The sequence below is a fragment of the Centroberyx affinis genome, unplaced genomic scaffold, assembly GCF_046629955.1.
Source record: "Centroberyx affinis isolate AG114_WGS23_722 - 3 ecotype Tasmania unplaced genomic scaffold, CSIRO-AGI_Caff_v1 ptg000198l_1, whole genome shotgun sequence".
NCBI lineage: Eukaryota > Metazoa > Chordata > Actinopteri > Beryciformes > Berycidae > Centroberyx > Centroberyx affinis.
Window position 1 is genome coordinate 192,096 of NW_027278891.1, and position 19,736 is coordinate 211,831.

Genomic DNA, 19,736 nt, shown 5'->3' on the forward strand with positions numbered 1-19,736 from the left:
GGGGTGGCGGTAGTTTAGGAGGTGGGTAGCCATCCTATATGATCAACTTCAACAAATATCTTAATGCAAATATAAATTGGTCACTAACATGCATATTTATTACTATTAATATATTTCTAAAAACAAGCAAAGAGAATACCATTAATGTAGCTTTTATATTTCAAAGTGGTGTTGGTGTCATATGTGGAGTCCCACACTTCCCCCTATTTCATAGACACTAGCGATATCCTGTGGCCATTTTGTGTCAATGAATCTTTCCAAATAACTGTCTTTGCGTCCATTTTGACTGTTATTTGCCCACTCCTTGCTAGGGGGCGCCGCTCACCCGCTCAACTGCACAACAACATTATAGACACACAGCAGCAACATGGTGGATCCGAGGGAGAAGGCACTGCAAGATTACAGAAAGAAACTGCTTGAACATAAAGAAGTTGACGGGCGTCTTAAGGAATGTACGTACTTTTTTTCACTGTTAGCATTGAGTGTCAATGCGATGCGTTGTAGCAGCAGCATCTTCTTCACTAGCTCCAGCTGCGTAGCACTGCTGCGTCAGTGTCACCAAAACAACAGCTGCCCATGTCAGTGGCTGCTTTATCTGTGTCAACGGCAACTTTTTCCTCTTGTTAGGGAGCCGTTGATTTAACAGACGTTTGGTTTAAGACGTATAGCATGTTAGTATATTAGCATACCCTTGCTAAGTTATCTCGGCACACCGCAGCGGCCGAGGCGAGGTGTCCCGTTTTAAAATCTATGCTAGTAACATTAAGTTAGCCTAACACACACACGACACAACACGAGCGTCAGTTCTCATTGGCAATTATCCCACTTCCTGAATTCTAAACGTCACCGACAAGGAAATATATGTAGTCAGGTGTAGCGAATGGCATATTCGTTTCAAATATAAATGAAAAAAAGACAGTTTGGAAACGCATACATAATTCTGTTGCAGGACACAGCTACTTTCTGGATTTTTCCCTTGGAAAAAGCTTATGTGGAGCAAACAAGGTCTACATTCCCACGGCTCCCATATGACGTGAATGCAGCATCAGCAACCTCTTGGTTTAGCTGCAGTTCAAGACCAATATTGCTCAGTTTAAGAATAACGTTTTAGTCATTATTTTTGTTTTAATTACCGTTTAATAATACAATTTCTTGAACATTTGCGTTTTCTTTTTAATCATTAGATGTTACTGCTCTTTTATAATAGCAATAATCCAAATGATGCAGTGATTTTAGAACAGCTCGCCTTTCCTGGCTTGTTGCTAATGATCTTGCCAGCCAGCAGCTGTCAACACTTTCAGCATCTTGGCAAGAGGATTTAAGGATATAATGTTGGCTAGGTGTTGCTGAGTGTGTGTTTTTAACCCCCATCCAATCCACAGTACGTGAGCAGCTGAGGGAACAGACCAAACAGTATGAAAAGTCCGAAAATGATCTGAAAGCACTTCAGAGTGTTGGACAGGCAAGAGAAGCCTTTTGTTGCCATCTATTCAATAGGCCTGCTCAGCCATCACTTTTTGCTTCCCATCACTAACTGTTTCTGTATTCTTTAGATTGTTGGCGAGGTCCTCAAACAGTTAACAGAGGAGAAATGTAAGTCACAACTTCCCTATTAATGTTAATGTCTATACTTTATTTATACTTGTCTCTCTTCCCTTCAGACTGACCTATCAAACTGACTCTGACCTTCGATTTTTCTTACAGTCATTGTCAAGGCAACTAATGGCCCAAGATATGTTGTTGGCTGCAGACGGCAGGTAGGCAGCAGCTATTATTTGTCTCATTCATATCATATCAGTATGAATGCACAAAGGCAGCTTATACTCTCTTGCTCTGTCTGATCACACTGTCAAGTCCTTGTGCATGAATTTCTCATGCAGAAGAGCAGCTAACTTGAAGTGTCCTATTGTTGTGATACAGCTGGACAAAGCCATGCTTAAACCAGGTACCAGAGTTGCCTTGGACATGACAACTTTGACCATTATGAGGTGAGTAGCATTGCTGATGGTGCAGATTGTCAATTATCAAATCTTGTATATAATAATACTACTACTACTACTAATAGTAATAATAATAAAAATAAACATTGTTTTTATAGCACTTTTTGAAACAAAGTTACTAAAAACTTTATATAGAGTAAAACAGCAGCAAAAAGAAATACAGCAGCAAAAGAAACAAAAGAAAGAGAACAGAAACAAAAGAAAGAGAATATTAGACCGCAAAAAAATAAAGTCATAACGCCAGAAGACAGAGTTAGGTATTCATATTTCTTCAGGTAAGTTGTTCCAAAGTTTAGAGGCCCTGGTTGCAAATTTAAACTTTAAACTAGACTTAGGAAAAGTCAAGAGAGCTTTGTCTGTAAATCTGAGGCTATGTACACTGGTAGGGAGAAAAGCTCCATTATATACTGTAAGTTCTTGTGACATACATATACAGCATACAAGACAGGTTTCTATAGTCCCTCTAGTTTATGGCATAAGAGCTCATCACATGAGAATCTGTGTATTGTTAATTCAGTTGTTTGGGTCTCATGCAGGTACCTGCCTAGAGAGGTGGACCCGCTGGTTTACAACATGTCACATGAAGACCCAGGCAGCGTCTCCTACTCTGAGATTGGAGGCTTGTCTGAGCAGATCAGGGAGCTGCGAGAGGTACGCTGCAATTCACAGACCTACTCTTAATAAAAGAATAAAATAGGTTTTTCATTTCAATCATTCATAGTACAGTTGAGGAGAAATTATCTCTGATTGTTACTGTTTATGTGATGGTATATTATGATTTATGTGGTACAAAAGTAAGTGTGTATTAACCAGTATGCAATGCAAATGCATTATTTCATAGTTCTGTGAAATTGCCAAAGATTAGATCAGATCAAGGAGGCAAAAAATGCCCTGTGATAAAGAAGTTACTTTGTTACCTTGGTGTTACGCCCCAGCCTAGGGGAAACCCTGGCGCAACATAAAAGGATGGCTCCCCTCTTTCCCCGCTCCCAAACACAACCAGCAAACAATTGGTTTGAGCCCCAAACGGTTTATTGTTTCAGGGAGAACAGGCGTCAGGGTGGGTAAAAGGCCAAAATAACAACCAAAAAGAAAGCTAACACAGATTCCCTAATCTTACCTGTTTAAAGAAAAGAAACAAAATTACAGGAGGCTTACCTACACTCCTAACCAAGGGAAAAACAGGAGAAAAAGGATCTCAAACAAAAAGGCCACCCACCCCTACAACTCCCAGGGCTGTAACAGACCAATGAACAGAACTAACACACAGAACTAAGATGCTGGCAGGTTGGAGGCTGGCAAAGAAAGGAGACCTCTCTGGACAGGTGGCAGCAGCTTTATACTCTGGTGTCTCAGCAGGAACCAATCACCAGCCAGGACACACCTACACAATCACACAGCACAACCAATCATAGCACACCACCTGTTACTCATCAGAGACACAGATGAGAGAGGGAGAGAAAGCACACAGCAGAAAAACACAACAGTACATGGAAAACCACACATATGACCAAGGGTCATAACACCTGGTTTGTAATTTAATGTCCCATTATCAGTTGATGATGTGCCTGTTTTGTTGCAGGTGATTGAACTACCCCTAACCAACCCTGAACTGTTCGAGAGAGTGGGCATCATTCCTCCTAAAGGCTGCCTGCTCTACGGACCCCCAGGTGAGAAGCCAGTTTGTTCCATTGCACCTCAACATTTAGTGTCTCAAGAGCAAAGCTTCCTAGCATTTAATGTTGTTATCTTTCCAGCAGTGACAGACACAATTTTCAGTTGTTGCTTTTTTCTGTCCCATGATGTTTAGGAACTGGGAAGACCCTTCTGGCCAGAGCAGTAGCCAGCCAACTTGACTGTAATTTCTTAAAGGTGAAGCTGTGCTCTTTCTCTGATCTCTAATTAGACCATTGCTAGCTGTCAAAACTTACTTGCTGAAAGTGGATGCACACCCAAAACTTAAAGAGGTGCAGACTCATGTAAAACTAGGACATAATAAAGGAAAAGGAAGTTGCGCAGTCTTAACTTAAGGACTAACGTTTTGGCAAGAACGGGCATCCCGATGAAGGCATTTGTACCGAAATGTTGATCCTTATTAAAAAACACAGTAAGGAAGTTAAGACTGTGCAACTTTCTTTATTATGTATTAGTTGTTGTCAAAATTGTCATAGATGTTATCCGATCCCACCAGAACCTTCTCTCCTGTGCCTCCTCTACTCAACTTTCCTACCATCTTCCTCAGTGAAGAAACAAAAAATAATTCACTCTCACCATTTCACTCATTTTTTTCTCTTTCTTACTCTCCATCATATGCTCAGGTGGTGTCAAGCTCCATTGTGGACAAGTACATTGGAGAGAGCGCCAGGCTAATTAGAGAGATGTTTAACTACGCGAGAGACCACCAGCCTTGTATTATCTTCATGGATGAGATTGATGCCATTGGTAAATAGACAAAATATTTAAAGGATAACGCATAATGCATTTCTTACTGTCAACAAATCCTATGAAAATAGCAAAATCAGCAATGAATTTGTTTTGCTAACAAGTCTCGTCCATGTAGCCAATGCCCAATAAAGCCATGTCCCAGTAGCCATAGAACTCCATTGTATTAAAAAAACTATTAAAAGCACATCACAGAGCCATGCAGCTGCTCTGGGCAGCATATTTCATCATCGCGATGCACCGGGCCAGCCGACTTTTTCCTCAAACAACTTAATAAGCCGACCATAAACACGTTTTCCATCTCAGCAAAGTAGTTCCTTAGCACAGAAAATATTCCCAGTCGTAATGAAGAATTTGTTCCCATTTGATTTGGTAATAACTACAACAGCCTGACTTTTCATAGTAACAGTTAGCGATTTTTAAAATTGAAACTATGTCTTTGTGAGCTGTATTTAAAGGCTTTTAGCTTACAATTGGAGCCAGTGTCTTCCGGTTTGAAGGCTAAAAAGGGAACGTGGGAATCGGAAAGTAAAGGGAGTAGAGCAAACGCATTGTTGATTTTGTTATTTTCATAGGATTTGTTGACGATAAGAAATGTATTTATAAACACCAGCCGTATCCTTTAACTTGTAGCCTATATATAAACCAATGTACTCTCAACACACATTTGTTGTTTTATTTAACGGAATCCCATACATTTCAAGCAGTAGTCATAATAGTTTGACTCTTTGCCAAAGCCTTTCTGCTTCTCTAACATTTTTTTTTATTTGTAGGTGGCCGTCGTTTCTCAGAGGGGACATCAGCTGACAGAGAGATTCAGAGAACTCTGATGGAGGTGAGTTTGCATTTTACTGCCATATCATAATAGCTTTCCATTATCTATTTTTGAAGATGGTCATATTTATAAAATAAATGTTAAAGTTTTCTGCATAATTTTCTTATTTCCCAGATGTTTATTCCTGCAGTTATAGCTTGTATAGTAATCTGCTTGTTTATCAGTGCTAACTCTTGTGTGTCTGCTGTAGCTGCTGAACCAAATGGACGGCTTTGACACCCTGCACCGAGTCAAGATGATCATGGCGACCAACCGGCCGGACACACTGGACCCTGCCTTACTGCGACCGGGGAGACTGGATCGCAAGATTCGTACGTCACATCTTTAACCATTTATTGTAAATTATGCCATTGGACTGGATCTCTAAATTAGGAAATTTCCTGTCACACACTTTCAATACATCCCTAACAATCACGCAGGGAGAAATCCATCGTAGAAGAGGAAGAGATAGCAATTTCTCCTCCGAGAGTAGCTTCAATAGACCATAATGCAATGCGGCCACAAGACACGTGTTGCGTTTTGAGTAAGCGGAGCAACTTTCACTTTTTGTGGAGTGGAAAACTACCGCTCTTACTACACTATTACTATCACTCTCTCCACCTACATGTATAACTCACAGCTGAATGCAGCAAGTTCAGGCCCGCTCTCTGGTTCTTGTCCAAAGTCCCTCTGGGAAATGTGGGAAATCACTAAGTGAAGTAGAAGTAGACAAGGCAGGGTGAGGGAAAGTACACCAGAAAAGTAAATTACATCACAAAATAACTCCTGGAATGAACTGAACATCATGAACTGATGATATCTACCTGTAAGAATATGGAGGGTGGATTTTTCCTTTTAACTAGCTATATTGGTCGCATTTTTTGTTCACAAAGAGTTTCAGAGTTTTGTGGGGTTTTTTTGCAGATATTGAGCTTCCTAATGAGCAGGCACGCTTGGACATTCTGAAGATTCACTCTGGACCAATCACCAAGCACGGAGAAATAGGTCAGTCCTGGAATTTGGGTATTTTTAGGTTTTTCACTATGGAAGTCCATGGGCTTGGACTAATAATCATGATGAATTATTGTGATCACAATATCTAGCAAAATACATCGTGATTATTATTTTTGCCATGATGTTGTAGCCTTAGGTTTGTGTATCTCCTCATCACTATGGCAGAGGTCTATGTTATTATTTAATCAAACTCATATTTCTATGTAATTTCTATGTATATTTGTATGTAATTCTCTCATGGCTCTCTCTTTGATGACATGTTGAATTTCTCCTTTAGATTATGAAGCAATTGTGAAGCTGTCTGATGGATTCAATGGCGCTGACCTAAGAAACGTGTGCACAGAGGCAGGTTTGTATCTACCTCAATAAAAGCGAGATGCACTGGTTGTATTATTATGCTCATCCAATCATATCACCTCACTGTCTGATACTCTACCTGTTGCCCAGGCATGTTCGCCATCCGTGCGGATCATGAGTACGTCACCCAGGAAGATTTCATGAAGGCCGTTCGCAAGGTGGCAGATTCCAAGAAGTTGGAGTCCAAGCTGGATTATAAACCTGTGTGATGTTTTGTGCCACCAGGAAGACCATCTGGGAACATCTAAGGATATACTGTTCATGAAAGGCCTAATTCCTAAATACTATATAAGTTTCCTGATTACCATTGATGACATTTTCTCAATCAGTTTTGTAGCCAAGGCTATCAAGATGGCTAATAACTTAAAATTCACCATCAATCATTTTGTAAAAGTAAGTGTCTTAACTTTTCCATGGTGGGAATGACAACATGAACTCTTCATCTTGTGTTTGAGTCAGATAGCAGGATTAATCTTTGGGTCTTCAGAGTAAGGTGGTAGATAACTGCCCTTTGTCGTAATGTACAATGTACTTCCTGACATCCTTGCAGCATTGTTTTTTTGTGTGTGTGGTTTTTTTTTTGTGTGTGTAAAATATCCAAATATAGTATCAACCATCTTTTCCCACCAATGACTTTCAGATTCAGCAATATGGAACAGAAGAAAACTAACTGTTAAACCTTTGGGTGAGGAAAACCTTTAAGAATTGTCATGATTTTTGACATGCTTTCAAACATATTTTCAGATGAACATGCACTTTGGCTGAGGCACCATAGAACCTGATTTGACTTTTGTAAAAAAAAAAATGTATTAAAATATCTGAATATGGGTGAAACTTGTCAGTTTGCAGCTTGTTATTTGAAGAGACCATATTACATTCTCTACCTGCTATAATGAACTATACCAAAGACTTTCCAAGGCTCGGTTTGTAATCCAGATGAGAAATAAAGGCTAACACCCACCACATATACATCCTGACAGCATGTGACAAGTAAACATGGGTCGTAAAATGTGTTTTGAGGCTGCAAACATTGTGATTACTTTAAAAAGGGAGGATGAAGTTGTGGAGATATACATATACCAATGATTTATTTGCTTGAAAGTATCAGTTTCACTTTCATTTAGCATGGCAATCAGTTCCTGTAAAGTAATGACAGTCCAATGCAACTAAATGAAACCATCAGAAGACAGTTGTGAACCAACTTAGCCAGAGATTTGTTTAGACTTAAGATTCTTGCCCCAATTTGGGAATTTTGCTCAGTGTTATGCAATATATTGTGACGGAGACAGCTGAGAAACTGGACCGAAGATGACATACAGCACACAAATCGTCCTAACTCGGGCACAAGGTGGCAGTAGAGGCCTGCCCATCATCTACCATCTACTCCTAAAACAGTAAACTGTCCTCTGCACCTGCTTCCTCACAGCCAAACTCACAGTGTGTGTTGGGCAAAAGCAACTGGGCATTTATAAGGTGCGAAGGCAAGCTGTGCCAAAACTCCTGACTGCAAGATTTATTTGTGGAGAATGAGGCTCATATGTGCTTGAAGGATGTCACAATTTTGGCAGCTCTCAAATAAGTAGGAAGCAATGCAAACTGTATAAACCTGGAATCTGCCCTCCTCGTTTTTTATGATGTATAAACTTAAGAAAAGAACACTGGTTTTGGTTTCATTCATTGTTATTGAAATATGCAGACATTGACTTGCCCTTGGAATATATTTGTGAATGAGCCCAGGGAGGGGAGCGCTCTCTCTCTCTCTCTCTCAACCCCCCCCCCCCCCCCCCCCCCCCCTCATTTGGATAAACGTCACGGACTGCCTAATGGCGACTCAGTGTGGTTTTGTCATTCAAGAGGAGGCGAGGCTGTCATTTTGTTGCCTTGGCGACTACAAATCAATAGCATCCTGCGGTATCTTGTCCATTCCCAATGAGAAGAGGGTTCATTCGTTGCTGCCGTCACCGGGGGGGGCGCGAGACACCTGTCCTCTGATTGGCTCCCGCTGGTAATAAGCTGCCATTGAAGATTTCTGGCCCGGGTGGAGAGAGGGGTGTGTCTCTTTCGACACAAGTCCACGCCCCCTTACATAAATACTCAACACAACTGTCTCACTGATCAGACAGCACCAAATTACAGCGCTGCGTTTTTGTTCACAGTCTTTCAGTCTTTCTCACACTGTCACTTTCGGTTTGCCCGTGCGTGCCTGTCCCGCCTTGGAGGAAACAAACAAATAAACAAAAAAAAACAACAACAACATAAAGAAGACAAGTTGGTCTCTGAGAAGATTCCCTAATCGCCAGAATAGACAGCAGGTGTGAATTCATGTCTGTGTATTCCCCGCAGATATACTGGTGAGTACTCGCACCTTTTCGGCTTTGAGTTTCCCCCTGTTCGTTGTACCTGTGTGTTTTGCATGCTTTGTGCTTTTCCTGGGGGCGTGTTCACTCTGAGTAGAAATTATTTTAAACAATAGTTGGCGTTGCACTTGACATACAACGAAATAACTACCAGCAAATCAGATGCATTTGATTTTGCCTGGTGATAAGTTCCCCCAGAATAACTTTGATTACCTTATTGCTTACACCCACTATTGTTTCCTTTGAGTTTTTCTGCTGGGGTGTTGCCTGTGAAATTGAAAAGCTCACACAGCCCTGTCCAATTGGAAAGAAAAGCCTTGAGGTCTCTCCTAATTTTGCAGATTTTTTTGCAGCTCCAATTCAGAAAGGTCAGGATGAACACCTTTGAGAGAAAGAGATGCTGTGCGTGTGTGTGTGTGTGTGTGTGTGGTGTTTGGGGAGGGGGGGTTGTCTGCTTCATTTCTGCTTCATTTTGAGCTTGTCTCTATTTAATCCACTTTTCAGGGCCTTTCTTGAACCATGAAGCACATAACTCTGCGCTCTCCTTGAGCCTCATGAGGGGAATTTGCACAGTTGAGTCGAGCAGACAGTGGTTTTCATCCACTGCTCTTTAGTGCTGCAGGTGCACTGCAAATGGATGGATATACTCTCTCTATATCCGTTACTGTAACCTGAGCTGTTTTGCCCCATTACCATTGCCAGTCAATACTGACACCTTACTTGACTTCTTGACTGTCAGCATAGTGAGTGGGTGTTTATTTTATTTTATTTCCTCCATTTAGTCTGTCAAGAATGTTTCTCCTGTCTGTAGAGAGGATATGCAAGTCACTTTGAAACATTGTTTTGCTTCTCTGTTCAAACCTCGGCAGGCCTCTGGCTGTCTGTACCAGGAAGTTCAGACCCGACCTCTTTACTGTAACCACACTCTGCTCTCTCCCCGCTGCTGCTTACAGTAGGCCTCTGCTTCTCTGTTCTGTAAAGATAGAGTGCCATAGTGCGTGGAAAACCCTTTCTCTGCCCCCTAGCCAGACTTTTCCCATTACTTCAGGGCTGATTTTATTTCAAAGGCGAGAAACATTTGAGAATCGTATGAAATGGACTTGCATGCAGCCAATCACGGCTGTGTTTTGAATGTCTTGCACAGCTGCTTTGTGAACAGGAAGGCCTTGTTGTTCTCATTGCAACACTTGACAGCAGAAGCTTGTTTTCACCAAAAGAGGGCACGGCATTATCCTCTTCTAACCTGTAGTGTATATCCACAACTTGGGTTTAAGTGGCCCGAAACGGGGTCAATAAAGTTTCCCCTCCTCATTCTGTATGAGTAACTTTACCATCAGGCATTGGAGTGGTAACCTGACCTTTTTGATGTATGTATTCAGCGGCAGATTCAATCCACAGCAGTCTGGATGCAACCCATTCATTCCCACACACTCCTGGGGGTCTTACACAGCCCCCCCACCACCACCACCACACACACACACACCTCCGGAGTTGTGTGTGACTTGGCTGGCGGGCAGCCCAGCGTTGGCATGGAATGGCAGCAGCTTTGCCCGGTCGCCACACCAGCTGAGATTTATGACGTGCGTAGCAAGAATTGGGGTGGTGGTGGTGGGGGGGGGGCGGGGGTGGTGGCACAGGGGAAACAATGTGGACAATGCAAGACGTAATATCCCGTCGTCGTGCGTTGTGTGGTGAGATTGTTGGGGAGATCACTTGAGTTGCTGTCAGCACCACTACAGGACAAGCACACAAACCCAAGGAGCATTCAGGGTCTGGGTCTTTTTATAGTCTGGAGACTGGTGGAGGACCATGGGTTTAAATACGCTTGGATGCTTTGTGTCACGCTTAACGTTTTGTACTAAGAGTGGCGGTCTATGGACACCCTCAATAGAACGATTCCACACAGATGAACGTGTGAGGCCGGTGTGACAAATGGCTTTACTCATCTCCAAACCATTATCCCCATTAACATGTCACCGTCCCCAACTGATCATATGAAATGCTATAGCATAAGGGTGTAGGGTTGGTATTCTTTCGAAGCAAAATTGCTGAACACACAGTGTCTCCACCTCCACTTGTCACTGGGTCAGTGCATTTTTCCACCCTTCCAGGAGACAAAACCAGTGGAATAAACTGTGTCACTTGGCTGCAGCTTCCATGGCATCCATCCACAGGGTTATTGGAAGTCATCATCATTACAGTGTCCTCACGTGGAGTAGAGGAGGGGAGGCGTCGTCTCTGACACTAAGTACACAGGGCTTCAGAAATGCACTGCAAAGGGCATTTAATTATGAATTTAGACTTCATACGACTGTGTCTTTTACAAAATGCTGCATGTATGTCAACCCCGGTAATCCTTTTGATTTGTGCGTCGTTCTGGACACATGGCACACGACGGAGGTTGTCTTGTGCCAATAACCTGCGGTCCATCTGGGTCCTGGCTGGGACCGGCATTAGGAAGCTGGCAGGACTAGGTGTGCATGATCTCTGGGTCAAGGGGTAAAGAGGTTTACTGATAGTGATGTCATGCCGATAGAGACACGAAGACGGCGGAAGAGCGCTGTATTGAAACTATTTGCCTTAGGATGCGTGTCTTGTTGCTTGGTTTTAGTCAACCTGGCTATGTTGAAGTGTGCTGTGTATTGTGGGATCCACTGCACATTCATAATTGTCATATGTGTCTTCTAGGCTAGAGGCGATTGGTCCGTACTGATCTTATGTCATACATTTAAGGTTTGGTTGCTTATAGAACACTTAACGTGTCCTCTCTAGGAAGAAAGTATCCCACTTTGAGAAAGGGACACATTGTTCAGCCTCGCTTGACACTTAAAGCAGTAATAGATGTGACCGGTATGCATGTATGTTTGTTCCCTCCCAGGTTGACTTGTTACTTGTGCACCCCCACTTCCTTCTCATTGTGCCCCTTTATGTTTTATTAGGCCGATGTTCTGTTATTCTTAGCCGAGCAGGATGTTTATACGATCCCCGAACAGAAATATGACTGGCAAAGCCCGAGTGTTTATCTTTCTTCCCTCCCTCCCTCTCTCCTCCTCTCCTCTGCTCAGGTCTTCACTGTCACCGCTCTGTGTTCATCCCTCCATCCCCCTCCTCCCCTGCTTTTTGCTTGTCTGCCTCACCCTCCTCTGCACCCCACTCAAGGATGAAATAAGTTCAAGAGCAGCCTCAGCTGACATTATTTTTTCCATGTTAAACCTTGCATATCCTTCAAGACTCCTTTTTTTTATTTTTAGATATCCGGCTATTGTTTTGGCCAAGCAAGTGTCATCCGACTAGTGCAGTGAAGGTTTAGGATGATTCAAACAGAAGCTTTTCAATTCTCACATTTTTAAATCAACCATCCACCCTAAGCATCCCCTCTGCTGTGATGTCAATGTTTCCTCATGTAAGCGAGAAGGGGTTTGTGTAAATTTAGGACTGGAAAAACTGATTGATAAAATGGCAGTTGCCATTGCTTCAGGGTTTAATGACACCCTGCTGTGATTATTGACTCATGTCATGCAATGCTCTCCTCCTCTGGATAAACATATTATTTTTATTCTGCTTCCGATTGATTTGATTTTTTTATTAAGATAATAATGGCCCAAATGTGCTACTCTTCCAAGAGTCCTACATTAGAAACGCTTTAATCAACACAAAATAAAACACACCAATAAAACATACAGATAACACACTCAGAAAAGCCACGTTCATGTTTGGGATAATATAAGTTGTAACTGCTGTGCTGACTTTAGTGCCTACTCTTTACAAGTAGATAAAGACTGTAGATCTAGTAGTGTGTGTGTGTGTGTATTAAGTATTTGTCGGTTTCTGAAAAAATATATACACCTCAACACATCACCAATGTGATAACACTGGTTGAAAAGGTTCTAGATGCAGCTGGATGTTGGAAAAAAAAATTAACATCCCGGGGGCTTTATCTGAAATTATTGGATTTACGGGAGTTTAAAGATTTAATCTGAGGCCTAATCCCCACAGAATAATGGCTGAGCCTCAGTTTTTTTGTCTTTAGCCTGAATTTGAGACCGAATTGAAACCTCATTTCTAATTTATTTTATTTATTCACAGTTTATTTGTTTTGTCCACAACAGTTTCAGTTATGCTTACAAGTGGATAGTGTCATGTTGACAGTTTGTAGGGAGAAAACATTTGTCAACAATAAATATATTCATATTAATTCCATTTTATGATGAATTCACTTGCAGTAAAGTAAACATGGAGACATCCAGACATCTTGACAGAGAGAGGATTCTCAGTAGAGTTATTGTATGACTCATGAATGGAAACAAAGAGTGAATTTCTAATGGTGAATATGTTTCATGCTGCACTGGCAGACGATTTGCAAACTGAAAGTGATACAGGGTTTGCCACTGTGGTTACATGAAGGGTATTTCATGTGTTTGTCTTTGCATGCCTTATCAAACACTGAATACAGGTTTTAGATCGGTTTTAGATGAATGAGACTATGATGAAATTACTTCAGAGTAACCAATCTTTTACATAATTACGGTTCCTTTCTAAACCATTTTGTTAATCACTTGCACGCTGAAATTGTTCACCAATCTGCTGTCTCCAAAAATAAACATTTTTATTTAAGATTCAAAGTAGGTCAAGCACAGCCCACACATTTCTCCCCCAAAAAACATGACTGTAGAATCAGATAATGCGACTATGTAAGTGAGCTGCTTGTCATGTTGTGTTTTCTTTGTCCTATATGGCTGGTGACCACACTGACCACAAGCCTGTGGCCGCTGACCACCAGGCACCAGGCTTTAAATAGAGAGCGTGAGAAGGCCGCTAGGCATCTTGTCTCAAGGCAGCGTCTCTGTTGGCCCTGAGACCTGCTTCAAGTCATTTTTTTAAGCTTTACTACGACGTGCTGGACAGTGAACGCACTAAACATAGATAAACAAGCTCTCGTTACTTTCATCTAAAATGGAAAGTTTGGCCAAGCTTTGATAGAACAGAGTGCATTGGGTTCCGCCCCAGTCAAATACCACTGCACGCCCACAGCGCACTCTCACAATGAGTGTGTTCCCTCGCTGCTGGTGCAAGAGCACATCATCCTGTATTTAGACACGGCCACCTTATGCAAACCACAGCATGAGTTGTGCAGTTTTGCAGTGCAATAGCGCAGTGGGGCATGGACTGGATGCCGTGTTGTGGTCAAGACAGGCCCAGTAAAAACAAAGCAGTCAAACGTGTGCAGAGAAGACTTTAACGGCTGTGTGTGTGTGTGTGTGTGTGTGTGTGTGTGTGTGTGTGTGTGTGTGTGTGTATATAGAGGTAGTGTCTGTACATATATGGGTCATCTGTCATTCTCGTCTTGATAGGTGTTTTTGCCTTATCTCTCAACAGTCTTTCCATTATCAAGATTTTTAGTATCTATTTGTTCTAACCACATACAACCAGATTGAGTGTCTTCTAGCACATTTCCCCATGATTTCATCTCCTCTGTCTGCACAAATAGGTACTAAACATAAAATATTAAAAACCTTGATAAAGGAAAGATGGATATAATTTGGTCTTTATATGTGAATCAGTACTATTGACCTTTTAATGTTAAGAAAGCTTCGGTGTAGCTTTGAGTTTTCTCTTGTGATGTCAGGTCAACACACACTGAAGTTCTGCTGTTTAGTGATTGAATTGAGAATGTATTGGGGGGGTTTTTCTTCGTTTTTTTTTTTTTGTCCTGAACAGGTTGCCAGATGGAGCAGTGACAGTATCAGCATGATGTATAATAAGTGTATTGACATAGTTGCTGTATAACCTCCCATTTCTTTTCTTCTTTTGACCCTGCAGCCCAGTGTTTGTGCCCAGCCGAGATATGACTGAGGTGATGATCAGCAGCACCCCCATGGAGGACATGAGGCTCAGCCCAAGCAAGGACAGGCTCTCCTTCCAGGTAGAGCACACACACACACAAACACACACACACACACACACACACACGTGCACATGACGGTGAAACACTGCTTCCGTCCCAATTCTCAACCCTTTCAGTCTTACTTGGCATGGCCGTTTGTACCCGTCTTCATCCATTAATTATGTACTGAATTGACGTCAGCATGAACAGGCGGGAGCTGCCACTACATTTCCATTTGTGATTTGTGAATGGGGTCTACATTTAGGATGGAATATACAACACAATACAACACTAGAGAATAACATATGAGCAATATGTTCTAGGGTTTTGAGGGAGAGGTTGGTATTAAAGTAGGACTTTCTGTTCCAGCGCAGCTCTTAACCTGGTAACCCCACATGACCCTGGGCCAGGCTGGTTTGTTTTTGTATGACCTAATCAGCACTTCTATTTTAGTTTGTTATGTAAGCAAGACTAATGAGACTAAGGCTAATGAGATTGCAGCAATTATTTTGTCACTGAAGTGTAATGGTATCTAGAATATTTACTGATCTGTCTGATAAGTATGATTGGTTATGGAGTGAGAACGCCCACCTGCCATTTTAAATGCAACTATATACTGACTGCTGTGGAATTACAATGCTAAAGTATCACAGCAAAATGGAGCATGCTCTATTTTTCTGGAGGATATGAGCAGTATAGGGGTTTGTTGGCCACACAACTTTAAACATGCAAAGGAGATGTATGTTCTGGAAATCCTGTGTGGTTTACTGTGGCCTGCCGCAAAAATAGATCATGCAGACGCAGAGAGATCAGTAGCAAGCCATCAGGTGGTCTTGACAAGTTGTTTCCAGCGGCTTTGTTTTATTGTCAACTCAATAGGGCCATCTTGGAAACAAACCTATTTACATAGCCGGGCTATAATTGTTAGTTAAGTTGCTTGGTATTCTTAGCCTAATATTTGTACATAGGGTGATATAATACTACTAATAATAGTGTTAATATATTAATACTCCAAATCATTTACTATACTGTAAACCATTTACTGTAGAAAAACAAAGATTGATTTAATGAAAACTGTTGATTTTGGGCAGGAGGATGGCCTAGTGCAGTGAGTCTCAACCTTTTTCATATCGAGGACCCCTAATTTGGTCCACATTAAGGCCACGGACCCCCATTTGATGAGATTTTTTCTCTTGGACCCAAATCTGAGAATATTTTTATTGTTGGATATGATTTTATCCAGAATTCCATGACTATCTGTATTGTAGGTAGGGAGATAACAGTGAAACCATGACCAAAATAGTCATTCTTCTACATTCTCTAATTGTGTTAACTTCCACCCCATGTTGAGAACCAGCGGCCTAGTGGTTAGGAGGACCAGGGTTTGAGCTGGAGCTGAAATATCTTTGAGCAAGTTCGCCCCTAACCTGCTGCAGGAGTCAAAATAAACAAAATTTGTATTAAAGGCAAGCATACAGTACATTTTAAAAACATGCTACCTTAGGCTGCTCATGCTCTGCTGTATGCAGAAGGTGCCTCTGAGAGGATGTAGACTGACCCATAGGAAAAGCTGGGCTTCCTCTCTCCACAGCTCACACGCAGCTGTGAGTCTGTCTAAGAGGATGGGAGAGGTGGATGAGGGGGAAACGGGAGAAACGGAGGGTGCCAATGTGCCACTTCCCATCTCCTCTCTATTATTCCTCATCTCGGCTTTTTGCCCAAGGTCCCCGCCAGTCCTTGGCGAAGTGACACATGAAGCAGTGACATTACCGCCAGTCACTTCCTCCACTGTGGATGCCGGTGGCTTTGCTCCAACCTGCGACCATCACTCAAACGCCAGCTGCACCTATACATGGTATTGCAGTAGATGTTAGACCTACATAATGGAGGAGTAAATGGAGTCACTGAGGCCTGAATTGCCTCAATAAACTCAATAAACTGTCATGATTCAGGCTTGCAGCTTCCACCCACCTCCCCCCGCCCCACAGGAACCTAAAATAGCCAGTATTGTGCCTCGCTCACAATGTGTCGTCGTTTCCTGCCCCTGGAAGTGAAACAAGCTATGACATGTGTTAGCTAGGGGTCCAGTGGCAAGGTCACTCGCTGCCTAACTCCCCTCGGTGCTGACGCACAGCGAGCACTGGCAACGCAGTCAGGAAATGCAGATATACCCGGCCGCCACACATGACCACAGACGCACTCACACACACACACATACTCACACCTCTTGAATGGTTCTATACGCAGCTGTTTTCAGAGAATACATAAGCTGCCTGCCCACACATACATGATTTCAAAACCTGACACATTCTCACACTCGCAAGGCATGTTTTAAAGCATTTTGTCTTTTTCCTCCCTTCTCATCCCTCTCCTATGGAATTCGTGGAGACTTGGCCACAGCTGGATCCCCTCGCTCTCTTCCCCTCTCCCCGTCTCCGTCTCTCTCCTGCCTCATCTAATGCTTTCTTTCCACTGGGCTCTTTGCCCAGACAGCGACATCGCTTTCCCCCTCCAATGTCTCGGAGTGAAATATGCAGGTCTAAAAATATTCTTCCACTTTATCCAAACAACAGCAAAAAATGCTGTTCTTGGACCAGGAGTGGCAGGCTTTTTCCGCCGGGCCATTTCTCTGGTTCCTGAGAACAGAGAAAGTCGGAGGTTGATGTCCAATCTTGCCAGGACAGGGAATGCATGTAATCTTTCTTGTCAGAATGTCTCTCATGCCCTTCAGTTCAGATCCAAACATTTGAGTGTGGCAAGCTGCGTTTATACCAAGCTCTATCTGGCTGGATTTGCAGATACTCAGCCTATTTTATGTTCTTTCCACTACGATTTTTTTGCGAATCCATCTCCACATGTGTATAAAGTATTTCAGGCCAAATGCTGACTATTATGAGGATGGTTGATTTATGGGTTGTTTATTTATTATTTAAAGCATGTCCCAACAAACCTTCCACCTGTTTCTGTCCAACTTACCGTAGCAGTTGCCATGTCTACAAACTGGTTTTCTCGTGCATTTCCAACTTACTGTTGATTTGCAATGCTATGATTATGCTCTTGTGTAATCTTCTGACTAGTGGGTGATGCGGTGTCGGATAAGTTTGTAAGCAGCTAGGAGCTGCTTTGGCACAAGTGTCTTTCAAAGCATTTAGATTAAACATGATGCAGCATTTTAAGTCTCACCAGACATGCCTCATTTACCAATAGACAGACACTGATGTAACCATCCCTTGTGCCATTTATCGGTGAGCACCTATGTAGAAACGTAGCTTGGATGTTGGCAACAGCAGGTATATGACTGGGACGGCTGACCTTCCTGGCTTCGACTCACTCTGCAGTTCAGAAACCAAATTGTATTAAAACTCCTAGGGTTAACAGAATGTTTTGCCCTTGTCTTCTTCTCTTGTAGATATTCCCCGACCCCTCAGACTTTGATCGCTGCTGTAAGCTGAAAGACCGTCTGCCGTCCATTGTGGTGGAGCCCACAGAGGGAGAAGTTGAGAGTGGGGAGCTTCGCTGGCCCCCAGAGGAGTACGTGGTCTGTGGGGAGGAGGAAGAGGAGGAGGAGGAGGAGGAGGAAGAAGAAGAAGAGGAGGAAGAGGAGCAGAATAATGGCAGCATCCAAAATGGACAGCCAGCGCAGAATTCTCAGCACTAGAGGCCGAGATGCTACGCCTGTTCTCTCTCTTTCTCTCCCTCTCTCTTTCTCTCTCTTCCTCCCCCCATGCCCCTACACACACTGGTTAAATTGCACCTCAGCACTCCAGCAGAGTAACTGGCAGGCACGTTAAATGTCTAGTGATGCCATCTCGTTTCCTTTGACACCAAAGCATCACTCCTGCAAGAGAAGCAATACATGCATACACACACACACACACACACACACACACGCATACATACACACACACTTTCTCACAAATACACAATCATTTATCTTCCTGGACTTCTCACCCTCCCAATCAGACTTGGAAAGAACAGACACGCACACTTATACACTTTCTTTGTGTGTCTCGGCCCAGAATGGACGTCCCGTCGGACAGTGGCAGCTCAGTGCTCCATGGACAGCTCTTACACTGCAGGGGGTTACTACTGCTCCCGTTCTTTACTCCAAAATGGCTGGCGTCATGACCCCAGAGACTTCAAACTCGCATATGTAACTGCTGTGGTACCCGTGGGGACTATTGTCTACAGTGTATTGTCCATACCTGTGTTCAGTTTCTGGATTGATATGTTAGTTATCGTGATTGCCATCGCTGTCTATAGATTTGTCTGTTTTGAGAAGTGGGGTTTTTGTGTAAAATGTCACTGGGATTTTGCTTTTGGTTTTCGGTTCATTTTGGTGCATTGTGACAAGGGTAAAGGATTCCTCTAAATGACGCATAGTTTTTTTTAGCTTATATCAGGCTTTCACCTAAAAAAAAAGGACAACCTGGAATCATTTTGGAGAAGCAGAGAAAGTGAAGGAAAATAAACCGGTAGTCGATGCCCTGCTATGCTAAACACATGATGAATCCGTTGTACAAAGGCTCGTTATGCACTGAGGCACTCACATGCTTTGATCCTATCCTCCCCTTTGCCCCCCTAGAAGCCTTATGATGAACAGTATTTAGATCATAGAGTAAAACCGATAGCGCTCATAACTAAATGTGATGCGAGCAGGTTATTGTTCAAAGGGGAAAGCAGAGAAAGAACTTTTAATAGATGGAATATTGTGATTTTGAAAAAGGAGAGGCCAGGCAAAAAATGATGTACAGACGCAATGAAGGACGTGTAAATACTTGTTCCCGATGAACCCCCCCGAGGCCTTGTAGTGCTTTGATCTTGTTTGTACTATGGGTTTGGTCTACTTTATTCTCAAAGAAACTTGT

General features: G+C 42.6%; 2 protein-coding genes across 2 annotated transcripts; both read left to right on the plus strand.

Annotated features, from left to right (window-relative positions):
- The first annotated feature begins 334 nt into the window (after positions 1 to 334).
- Positions 335 to 8,216, plus strand: LOC139660383 (26S proteasome regulatory subunit 10B). The gene is made up of 14 exons (XM_071538519.1): positions 335 to 452; positions 1,383 to 1,462; positions 1,554 to 1,593; positions 1,705 to 1,757; positions 1,921 to 1,988; positions 2,537 to 2,651; positions 3,583 to 3,670; positions 3,811 to 3,872; positions 4,319 to 4,442; positions 5,216 to 5,277; positions 5,468 to 5,588; positions 6,181 to 6,261; positions 6,548 to 6,619; positions 6,718 to 8,216. Exons 1-14 carry the CDS (start codon positions 368 to 370, stop codon positions 6,834 to 6,836), a joined length of 1,170 nt encoding a protein of 389 aa, XP_071394620.1. The 5' UTR covers positions 335 to 367; the 3' UTR covers positions 6,837 to 8,216.
- A 542-nt stretch (positions 8,217 to 8,758) lies between these two features.
- lbh (LBH regulator of WNT signaling pathway) lies at positions 8,759 to 18,755 on the plus strand. Its single transcript, XM_071538617.1, has 3 exons — positions 8,759 to 8,978; positions 14,805 to 14,907; positions 18,278 to 18,755. Exons 1-3 carry the CDS (start codon positions 8,950 to 8,952, stop codon positions 18,524 to 18,526), a joined length of 381 nt encoding a protein of 126 aa, XP_071394718.1. The 5' UTR covers positions 8,759 to 8,949; the 3' UTR covers positions 18,527 to 18,755.
- Positions 18,756 to 19,736: the final 981 nt, after the last annotated feature.

What these genes read in the sequence shown, in the direction of transcription:
- LOC139660383 (XM_071538519.1), top strand. Translation starts at nt 368, where the DNA reads ATGGTGGATCCGAGGGAGAAGGCACTGCAAGATTACAGAAAGAAACTG. An exon ending in ACAACTTTGACCATTATGAG is followed by an intron (nt 1,989 to 2,536) that starts GTGAGTAGCATT and finishes GGTCTCATGCAG; the next exon opens with GTACCTGCCTAGAGAGGTGG. An exon ending in AGATCAGGGAGCTGCGAGAG is followed by an intron (nt 2,652 to 3,582) that starts GTACGCTGCAAT and finishes GTTTTGTTGCAG; the next exon opens with GTGATTGAACTACCCCTAAC.
- lbh (XM_071538617.1), top strand. Translation starts at nt 8,950, where the DNA reads ATGTCTGTGTATTCCCCGCAGATATACTG. An exon ending in TATTCCCCGCAGATATACTG is followed by an intron (nt 8,979 to 14,804) that starts GTGAGTACTCGC and finishes TTGACCCTGCAG; the next exon opens with CCCAGTGTTTGTGCCCAGCC. An exon ending in AGGACAGGCTCTCCTTCCAG is followed by an intron (nt 14,908 to 18,277) that starts GTAGAGCACACA and finishes CTTCTCTTGTAG; the next exon opens with ATATTCCCCGACCCCTCAGA.